This window comes from Gasterosteus aculeatus, chromosome 20, assembly GCF_964276395.1.
Source record: "Gasterosteus aculeatus chromosome 20, fGasAcu3.hap1.1, whole genome shotgun sequence".
Lineage (NCBI taxonomy): Eukaryota > Metazoa > Chordata > Actinopteri > Perciformes > Gasterosteidae > Gasterosteus > Gasterosteus aculeatus.
The window spans coordinates 6,575,515-6,585,795 of record NC_135707.1 but is presented as its reverse complement, the minus strand read 5'-3'; the positions used below and the strand labels follow the sequence as shown (position 1 = coordinate 6,585,795).

The 10,281-nt window shown below is 43.2% G+C and overlaps 2 protein-coding genes and 1 long non-coding RNA gene across 4 annotated transcripts; 2 read left to right on the top strand and 1 right to left on the bottom strand.

The window, feature by feature from the left end:
- Window positions 1-2,618: 2,618 nt before the first annotated feature.
- LOC144389534 (uncharacterized) lies at window positions 2,619-4,637 on the bottom strand. 2 transcript variants are annotated; one of them, XR_013453651.1, is made up of 4 exons: window positions 3,499-4,637; window positions 3,163-3,296; window positions 3,020-3,071; window positions 2,619-2,832 (listed from the first exon to the last, which is right to left on the bottom strand). It is a non-coding gene; the product is annotated as an uncharacterized LOC144389534 (long non-coding RNA). The 2 variants fall into 2 exon arrangements; XR_013453649.1 differs by having other exon boundaries at window positions 3,163-3,279.
- A 248-nt stretch (window positions 4,638-4,885) lies between these two features.
- LOC120810178 (uncharacterized) lies at window positions 4,886-6,637 on the top strand. Its single transcript, XM_040164517.2, has 3 exons — window positions 4,886-5,299; window positions 5,590-5,709; window positions 5,784-6,637. The coding sequence occupies exons 1-3, from the start codon at window positions 5,248-5,250 to the stop codon at window positions 5,993-5,995; spliced, it is 384 nt and encodes a 127-aa protein (XP_040020451.1). The 5' UTR covers window positions 4,886-5,247; the 3' UTR covers window positions 5,996-6,637.
- A 270-nt stretch (window positions 6,638-6,907) lies between these two features.
- On the top strand, window positions 6,908-10,083 carry zp3d.2 (zona pellucida glycoprotein 3d tandem duplicate 2). The gene is made up of 8 exons (XM_040164502.2): window positions 6,908-7,522; window positions 8,175-8,290; window positions 8,383-8,477; window positions 8,565-8,739; window positions 8,834-8,939; window positions 9,073-9,161; window positions 9,273-9,346; window positions 9,683-10,083. The coding sequence occupies exons 1-8, from the start codon at window positions 7,046-7,048 to the stop codon at window positions 10,057-10,059; spliced, it is 1,509 nt and encodes a 502-aa protein (XP_040020436.2). The 5' UTR covers window positions 6,908-7,045; the 3' UTR covers window positions 10,060-10,083.
- Window positions 10,084-10,281: the final 198 nt, after the last annotated feature.

Genomic DNA, 10,281 nt, shown 5'->3' with positions numbered 1-10,281 from the left:
CTCTATGAATGTCTCACGATAGATGCTGCAGGCTTTTCGCAACACTTCTACATCGTTAACACAGTAGCGTCCGATTTCTTTTTGGAAGTCAAATGTTCCTCCTGAAACGGTATTATACCATTCCATGAATCTCGCTTTATCGCTATCACTCATATTGTCAAAGCCGTAGTAGGACGGATCAGGATATTTACCGACATAATACTCATGCTCCCGGGTGTTGAACTTGTGGGGAAAATAGCCTTTCTCGACATCACTGAACCCTAGGGCAGCGGGGGTTTTTGACAATCGCATGGGAAGGAAACTGAATGAGTCAATCCATCTCTGCCGGTATGACCTGTCATACATCAGTATCACCCGACTCCCTCTCATGGTGACTTGCGGAGTGATCTTTTGTTTGACAAAATATTCCAACAGAATATAGTTGTCAAAGCCGGATGCGTTGTGGGCGATAAACGTGTAGCCTTTGTATCTAGGTCTTCTGTAATACTTCACAAAGGTGTCCACACAATTCAAAGTACTGAAACAAAACTTTTTTCCCTCTAAATCCATAGCACATACATAATTTGCCTCGTGTTTTCCGTTATGAAACCTTGTCTCAAAGTCAAATAATATGTAGGTTGTTTGCGGCTCTTTCTTTTCAAGAGGCTGAATAAAACACTCATGTTTATCATTGCTCTCCAACTGTTGCTCACCACAGTGGACGCAGACTTTTGGCGCGCATTTGTGCGCTTTTTGTCCTGCTTTGTATGTTTTTCCACATGCCTCACAGTATTTCATAGCATCACAGGGGATGAGGGCATGGACGCTTTCTGGCCGCTTGTGCTGATCAAAACAATATTTCGACTTACATATGCGTTTACAATCACCGCATTTCTGTGTTTTACCCAGCTGTGTACGACACTCTAATGTAAAACACACATTACACAGCTGTTCACAGCTGTGGTATAATCGATGTTCATAGGCTTGGTAGCAATACTGACATACTTGTTTTGCCCCAAAAAAGCCTTGCTGGTTTTCAATCAGGTGATAATGGTCATTGTGTAGATATAACCAGACTGTCCGGGGATGAGGCGCATCGTGGGTTTGGAAACACTGAAGTCGTTTACGACCTGCTGCTGCATGGTGGAAGATTATGATTTTCACACCCAGATGTCTTTCGAAAGCATCTACATCGGAGAATGAGACCTTGTGCATTGGTCCAAAACCCAACGATCTATGTAGTTGAGTTGCAAATCTCACTTTATCTTGCAGGGACATGTCTGGATGATTAAAATGTGCTAAACAGAGCGAAAAGCACAGGTTATTATCAGTATTGTCAGGGGTGTGCAGAAACCGACCCTTCTTTGATAATATCACATCATATGGGACATTTGCTAATTTTAGATAACCCCCACCGTTTCTGTTTTTAGCTACGGTGATCACTAATTCCAATTCATCATCCGTTATAGTCTCATCATTGCTCTGTATCACTTGTGCAATTTGCTCCATAAACAAGTCAGAGTTGTACGACTCGTTTACGCGTAGAACAGCTTGTATGTCACTAGCCAATGAAGGTCCCCGTAACAAAACGTTCAGCACACTACCAGCCGGAGAGGCCTCTACAGCTCTATCAATTACACCCGCCACTATTTCTCTGACCATGTAGGGGATTTGCTCGAGGTCAGTAAGATCCACGTTTCTGAAATCAACCCCTTGTCTAAGCTCAAATGCATTGAATGAAGGCATCTCTCTCATGGTGACTGTCCTTCCCTCTATGCCTGAGGAGGTCTCACCCCCCCTCATTATCTCCCCTCCTCCTGTTAGTGTATCATCATGCCCCCCTTCTGTTCGGGCCTGCTCCCATGACCCTCCCTCATGACCCTCAGCGGGCCCCCCAACACCCTGTTCATGCTCCACATCTCCATTTGCCCCCATCTGATTCAGCCGGTCGTCACATATTTCTGCCAACACACACCCCCCAGCCCCTGCATCATTGTCTGTGTACACAAGTGGGCCGTCTGCATGATCCAACACGTGGCTATTTGCGCCTGTGGTATTAAACCCTGGGTCTAGGACACTGACCAAGTCTGCATAGCCGCTATCTAGATACGATGAATGTTGTTCCGTATAATGAATTCTGTCAACATCATGAAAAGCTTCGGCAGGGTATGCAGCAGCAGCAGCAGCAGCAGCAGCAGCAGCATCAACGCGCGATCTCTCCACCAGTGCACGTAGGCTTTTAAGCTGTTTCTCTGTATTCTGTAACAGGACCCTATACCCATCATCATTATTATTATGGTTATCCCCTGATCGATGTATATCACCCGTGCCCCTCTTCAAAACTTTTCTGGGGGGAGGCATACTACACGTCTGTATTGTTTATTTAGACACCACCCCTTATAGACACCATGCCTAGTAGATCACCTTGGATAAAATTTATTTGTAAGTAGAGCTATGATAGCTTCACTGGATGCATTCTGAGCTATCAGGTATTGTTTTATGGAACAGCCGTTGGCGTCCTGTGTTTGTCTAGCCTCCTCTTGTTTCTTACATAGATCGGTTACTATCTCTTTTAATGCGGTGTTGGAACGCCGCAGTTCACTGATTTCATTTATCAACTCTACATATAAGAGGTTAGCTGTGTCCCTCGGGTGCACAATCACCACCGTGGGTTCTGTGGGTATACCTGCTCTGTTTTGTTGAAATGGGGTTACACACTCTGCCGATGTTGCTCCTATTGTAGTACTCTCTTCTTCATAGTCACAGACCGCCTGCAGCATTTCCTCGTCAGTCAAACATTCTGGATAGTACCATGTGTCCTTTGTTGGTGTAGACCGGTCAATCTGCACCCTGCTGTACAAGCATACATGGTCAAAACATGTTATAAAACAAATGTCTATATATATATATATATATATATATATATATATATATATATATATATATATATATATATATATATATATATATATATATATATATATATATATATATATATATATATATATATATATATATATATATGGATGATGTCACATACCTTGTAGAAGGTCTCTCAGACTGGACACCCGTATGTACTTTTTTTTTTTTCACTGGGGTGAGCATAGAATTATAAAATCATTTGAATGATTCGTCAAATAATAAATATATAGAAAGCTTATATCATACTGTCATTTTCCCTACCTGTGCCAGCTCCCTGGTTGGGGCACGTAGTCGTTGTTGGTAGACAACTGAGTGCAGCAATCTCCTTTTCCAGTTTTTCAAGACTCCCATGTATAGGATGCGCGCTGTCATCTATTTCTAAAAGGTATAAATACCTATTAAAAAAATATATATAAATATATAAAAACAAATATGAATCACTCGACATAGTACACTCTTTAAAGCTTTCTATTTTTAATTTTTTTAATTTATACCAATGTATGTGTGTGTGTGTGTGTGTGTGTGTGTGTGTATATTTATATATATATATATATATATATATATATATATATATTTGACAATGAAATAAGTACTTACCACATATCTGGTCCATTGCTCCCCCCTTGTAGTACATCTGGCTCTCACTGGAAATGTCTTAAATGTGAGGATGCACCAGTCTGCCAGGGTGTCAAGAAGGGAACCGTGGCTGTATCTATATAGGAGACCCATACCCCCCGAATGCAACATCATTACCAACTAAGGACCCTGTTTTTTCACACGCCAGGGTCTCAGTGGGGGTGAGGGTTCATATGTTGCTTAAAACTAAACAAACTGCTCACTGTTTACCACATAAGGACTCTGTTTTTCTCCATCCCTGTGGGGCTCTCAAGCTATTTAGGGTTTAGCACCGTTTGGGTGCTGCGTACATTATGCGACCCTAAGTCGACACGCTTGTTCCTCGTTAAAACTGTATGTTTTGCTGAGGGGTTTTTCCTCTGTTAGGTTACAATGTGTGTCCTGTTGGCTAAGAAGAAGATAGCCCCCTAGTTCATGCATTAAGCTGTTATTTTTGAATCTGAACAGAAGCACCAGTGTCTCACTGGTTTGTGGTGGGACCTCTCATACAATTGAAGAGAAGCAAAAGAAGACGTTTGGGGGTTGGCCCCCGGCTTGTGTACTGTGTCACATAATGCTACACTAAGTCGGCATATGTGCTCCTCGTTAAACCTTAAGATGTATGTTTTGCTGAGGGCTTTCCTCTGTTAGGTTACAAATTGTGTTCTATTGGCTAAGAAGATAGCCCCCTAGTTCATGCATTAAGCTGATATTGGTGAATCTGCACAGAAGAACCAATGTCTCACTGGTTTGTGGCGGGGCCTCTCATACCTTTGAATAGAAGAAGAAGAAGACGCCACTGGGACCACACTGGGATAGGCCTCTGCTGTTTCACTAAGAATCCTGGAGCGTGAACCATTCCAAAAGGAAAGTTCGATCGAGGCGCCAAATAACACATCTATATATATGATGAAACCCCTCCTACAGTCCCGTGTTTCCGGTCAAAACTAACGCCCATCGCATAAAACACCCACTGATATGGCAAATTTCCAATCAAAACCAAGCACATCATCGTCAAAAATGGTTTACGTATCCATTCGTAAAATGACGCATTTCCGGGGCATGACTTCAAAATGGCGGCGGTCACATGCCCACCCCACACCCCTCCTACCCCCCAAAAGTTCAATGACGCATTTTTTCCGGTCAAAATGGCGGCGGTCACATGCCCACCCCACACCCCTCCTACCCCCCAAAAGTTCCCTCTTGCACGCCCTCTGGCATGTGACTGAGGTCAAAGGTCACATGCACGCGCAAAAGTAGAGGCTATATACTACTGACTGCATGTCACCTGACCGCCCTGCTTCCCAACTCACCGTCTTTCATTAAGAAATAAGCCCTGATTCAATAAAGAAAACGCCACATGTCTTGTATAAATCGGTACCATATGAAAGACATGGACATTTTACGTGTTTTTTTTTAACGGGGAGTGGTTCCTTCACAAAAGCCCTGACTCTTTCTAGACTGAATGGGGCTATTCTCTGTAAAGTCATAATTGGATCATACCTTTTGAGTGTGGAGATTCTTGGGAGCAGAATATCAAGAGACACCAGAGGACATTTCTCATCGGATCTCTGCAGCCGGCTGAGGAGGCTCTGAAAAAGCCCAGAGGGCACTTTTAACCTTTTCTGCACAGATGGAGAATTAATTACGGTTGGGATAAAAACCACTAGTTTATTCTAGAATAAAACAAAGAGCTGAAAATTCAAGCTTAAAGCGTTTTGCCGGTGAATAATGTCGAAGCTGGTTTGCCCTCTGCTCCTCCTTTGTTTACCTTCTGCTGTTGGTAAGTGAACATTACAACTGTGTGATTGGTTATTTTTAGCATATTAATCTGGGTATTGTTTTCCCCAATGAACTGATTGAGTGGCCCTTCAGTCTGAAGAAAATAGATCCTACTTTTGCCTCTTGGTTTTCTGAGCTGATGTCTTTAAATGCCTCATCTCCTGAGGATATAAGATCACAAAACCCATCTCATTGAGCAACGGATGGTACGGTTTGGTCCTGTTCTTGGATCATAATTTAAGGTCAACTGCAAAACTAAACTCTTGATAAACTGCGTGGCCCATCCTTCAGTTACCCTCTTCTGTTACACCTGCGTCTTCCCCGCCATCTCCCCTCTGGACTGCATCCGATTCCCCCTCAAGTGCCCCCCCGGGCAGGTCTGTCTGTCCAGCCGAGCCGTGGGCCAGAAAGGTGAGTGAGTAAACCGAACAAAATTGACAAAAATAAGAAAAATGAACTGATGTTTTCTGATTTTTTTTTTAAAGGGGACTTCCGCGTTGTGTTGTACGAGAAGAGCTGCGTGCTGACGTCCCTGTGTGGAATCACAGGAGAAAAATACACCATGGGACTCAACTTCACCTTCACCAACGAATGCTGCGACACACACCTGTGCAACCACGCCGCGGGGACGCCGACCCCCTACGGGGCCGGCACGCTGCTCACGCTTCTTCTTTCATACTCAAGCTTGGTGAATTAAAGAGAAATGTGGAGGAGAAGCAATGTAACTAATATGAAGGGCAGTTTGCCCTCTGATGTACTGATGTCATCAATTCTGTAAAGCGCTCTTGTTTAACGCAAAGGTAATCCAGTGGTTTTGAGATGTTATAATGTCACTGCTCGAAATGTTTGGATGGATAAAAGCAGATTATTTTACTAACATTGGATAATTACACAAGGCTAACAGACTTATCATGATGAACATTTCTCGCAAGCTTCTGTTGCTGACAGATCGGTACGGACACAGAAAGGTCAGTTTTCTCCGTATTTGTCGGTCTGAAAAATGCCATTTCAGGGTCAGAATGTTCGGATGTGTGGCTTGTGAAAAGTAGGCCCGATGCTTACTTGTGATTATGGGGAGATAAAGTCCTGAAGTTCTAATAAACATTGTCCCATAGGGGTTATTACAGTGTGGATCTGTGGATTGTCTTAAGGTATTAGACCCCACGTACCACAGACGCAGGGAACCGACCCGGTCGGTGGTTTGTGAAACGGAAAAAATATACACGTTATCTTATTATTGCTCACTAAAGGCATGTGTCAGGTGTTTTCAGAGTGGAAAGTGAATGAATGCAAGATAATTTGATTCTAACCTAGAAAATAAACTACTGCTATCAACTTACCAGTTAATTTGCCTCAATTTCTATAGGTTCCTACTAGTTGTCATATTTACCCTTTGTCCTTAAATCCTCTACTGAAAGGAATATGACTCCACCAAAATAGGTACAGAATAAGAAAAATTCAGTGTAACAAACAAAATCACATACAGATTTTAACAAAGTAAAGCATAAGATATTTGAGAAACAACTATTGTATTGTGAATCCCAAATTAATTGGCCCGCTGTATTAACACAGTATTGAGATTCGGCCTTGCTGGTTCTTTCTCAACCGCTGAGCGTCGCCATTTTGTTTCCGCACGACGGCTCCTTTATCAGGTGCTGTTAATTGGGCCCCACCTAAGGAGAACATTCTCGGTGATAATACCCTTCAGATAAGATAGATTTGACTGTAAAAATAAAGACTAGACGGCATGCTTTATCCGTTACTGCTGTTCACGCTGCCGCTGTTGTCCTCAGCTAATGGAGAAACAACAACATTTAAACAAACGCCTCAAGTGATGAGAAAAGTTTCCCGGAGCGACACGCCGACTCTGCCGCCACCGTACGTCCACCTCCCGGTGTTCCTGGACTCCAGGCCGCCCCCGGGGACAGTAGAGAAGGAGCGGCACCGTCCGTTCAGAGCCACCGGACGGAAGCTTCGGACCACCGAGCCCGTCCTCGGGCCTCTGTCCCCGGCTCGGGCTAACACGAGTCAACCCGCAGCTTCGGGTGTTTCCGTGAAGACTTCGTGCGAGCGCAACAAGATGCTCGTACAGGTGCGGAGGAGCATCTTGGGGACCGGGGAACGGGGCTCTCGCCTCAAACTTGGGACGTGCCGTCCCACTGGATCCGAGAGGGATTACCTTTACTTTGAATATGACCATGACATGTGTGGAACCAAACGCACGGTGAGCTCGAGCGACGTGCTTATGTTTCTCCGCTACGTTAACGACATGTTAGCATGTTTTAAGCCTGCTAACAAGCTAACCGTGTTGGACCCGATGGAGTGGCACCAATCTGGATTGAGACATAAATCCCACACATTTTGGTAATACAAATAAAAATACTATTTATAGAACAACTTTTTAAAAGCAGTTTTCAAAGTGAACAGCGATCAAGGCAAAACTAAGGAATAGTTTTTAAACACCGTTAAAACAGCGCAATAAATGAAACGATACAACCAATAAATAACATAAAAATTAATTCGGGAATAAATTAGTTTAATTTAGAAAAATAAAGTCATTAACAGAATAAAGCAGTTAAGTGGCATCAGTAAGCGAAATTGTGAAAGGTCTCAATTAGACCTGTTATGTTATATGTGAGAATTGTCTCGCTACTTGATGACGTCACTATGGCCGCGGAAGTCCCCCTTTTAAAAGTATAATTTGGTGGGTATTATATTTTTCCCATTTTTTCTAATGCTAACTGTTTAGTGCTTTGTCGTTCATTTTGAGACCACATTTATGTCTTATTCAGAGAGAAATTGTAATAACGCTCCATGGAATGGTTCACTGATGACAATGATGTTATCAAGTTCGCCACGTTTATTTTGGTTTGCAGATAATTAATAACCAGGTGGCCTATACAAACACGCTACGATATGATCCATTAAGGCTCCAAGGACCAATCAGGCGAGCTGTGCCATTCAACCTGCCCGTTTCGTGTTATTTTAACCGGTGAGACTGGATTGAGACCAGAAAAGATTCAAGTCTTCTCAGCCATGTTAGAACTGTTTTCTTAAATCTGAACAATATGTTCATATGTTCAGGTACCAATACTCCGAATACACTCCAAAGATGCAGCTGAGCAAGATCTTCACACCGATGAAGAACAGAGCAAAGTTCATTCTAACTCCTCGGAATGGTAAGCCCTTCAAAAAAGTGTATTTTATTATCAACTGATTTCAATCTGCTGTTGAAAACCTGTCGACTGCTTGATTCCGTCCTCCAGCTCTGTGGGAAAGGCTCTCTCCGTCGCATCGGTACGTGCTCGGGCAGTCCATGTACTTTGAGGCGGAAGCTCTGTCCGTGTCCCCGGACAAAAGACTCTACGTCCACTTCTGTTACGCAACTCCTAAGAAGTCCCACACCTCCACGCCTCAGTTTCCAGTTGTGCAAAACTATGGGTAAAAAAAAAAAAAACACATACTGGAGGGCTTGATATTAATTGTCATACATATTTTATTTAAGAAGTGTAAATTAATTCTCCCTTTGATAAAGGTGTATGGTTGAAAGCAAGGAGAATCGCTCCAGATTCATCCCATACAGAAGGAATGCTGTGAGATTCTCTGTGGATGCCTTCTTCTTCCCGGGAATGACCGGCAAGGTCAGCAAAAAAAAAACAAACACTTAAAGTTAAATGCTTTTCTTTTTTTTTAAATGTTTTAAAAGACCATAAAACCTTTTTTTTTGGAAATATCGTCCAAATCCAAATTGTTTTCCTATTGTAACTCCCGCAGCAGCTCCACATGCACTGCTCCATGTCGGTGCACAGCTCTGTGCCCACACCCACCTCAAAGTCCTGCAACTACAACCCCAAAACAAGAAAGTCAGTTTCCCTTTTCTGTGGTAGAAATTTGAGCGAGAAATAAGAATTTCCAACGTGGCGTAACGCCGTTGACACAAAAGGGAATCTGATGTCCCGCTCTGTTCTCCTCAGATGGGTTGAGCTGTACGAGTCGGACCAGGTCTGCACCTGCTGCGACTCCAACTGCACTTCTGCTGCCTCCTCGGGTGAGTCGCGGATCCTCGTGTTTTTACACCACTAATCGTACTGTTCCCTTTTTAAAGGATATTGTCGACTAATCACACAAAAAGATTGGAACCAAAACTCTTTACTTTAACAAGATTTGTCTGTGAAGCCCGCTGAAGCTTATTTCTTGGTGCAAATACAGTTTTGATCTCACAGCCTCGTCCCTTTTGAACGCGAATGGCCCCTGAAATTGTATGCGTACCTTCTGCCTCATTATTAACTGACTGTAAAATTAAATATATTATTTTTTTGACATGTAAGAAGCTGGCTTGAAAGTTTTTGTAACATTCTAATATAAAAAATTCAACGTTTTCAAGTGACCAAAATAATCAGCAGCCGGCCCTGGACAGTAGAGCCTAAAGTGACGTCCACGGCAGCTCGAGGAAGGAAGAAGGTCTCCACCACCGCTGCTGCAGCTGCAGCAGCAGCAACAACACAAAAAGAGATGACCGAGGGTACAATGACCTCACAGCCCGAGGACATTGCAGCGGCTCAGATCGTTCAGGTGGAGGACACGGAGGCAGAGTGGCTCCTCGGCGGCGAGGGAGTGGCCTGGGTTGAGTGGGAAGGTGACGAGGAGCAGGTGACTGGCTTCGCTGTGGTGGAGGAGGTGGAGAAGATGGAGGAGGAGGAGGAGGAGGAGGTCCTAGAACCTCACACAATATTTGAAGAAATCTTTGGCTTTGACAAATAAAGCAGATGTGTTTACTGTGATAAATTGATTCCTTTTGGCTCATCACATCACTCATGAAGAGCTTAAAACAATCAGCCAGATGTCGGTGGTAATGGGACGTATTTTCAAGATATTATCTGAATTATTAAACACAAAAAGACTTTGATATATAGATATATTGCCTTTTGACTTGTCATGAACCTACCCCAATCCTTTCTCCAAATGAAAGATGCACTTATTTTG

Coding starts and splice junctions, on each gene's coding strand:
- LOC120810178 (XM_040164517.2), top strand. CDS start 5,248: ATGTCGAAGCTGGTTTGCCCTCTGCTCCTCCTTTGTTTACCTTCTGCT. Junction 5,300..5,589: donor TTGTTTACCTTCTGCTGTTG/GTAAGTGAACAT, acceptor CCCATCCTTCAG/TTACCCTCTTCTGTTACACC. Junction 5,710..5,783: donor CCGAGCCGTGGGCCAGAAAG/GTGAGTGAGTAA, acceptor TTTTTTTTAAAG/GGGACTTCCGCGTTGTGTTG.
- zp3d.2 (XM_040164502.2), top strand. CDS start 7,046: ATGCTTTATCCGTTACTGCTGTTCACGCTGCCGCTGTTGTCCTCAGCT. Junction 8,478..8,564: donor CATTCTAACTCCTCGGAATG/GTAAGCCCTTCA, acceptor TCCGTCCTCCAG/CTCTGTGGGAAAGGCTCTCT. Junction 8,940..9,072: donor TCCCGGGAATGACCGGCAAG/GTCAGCAAAAAA, acceptor TAACTCCCGCAG/CAGCTCCACATGCACTGCTC.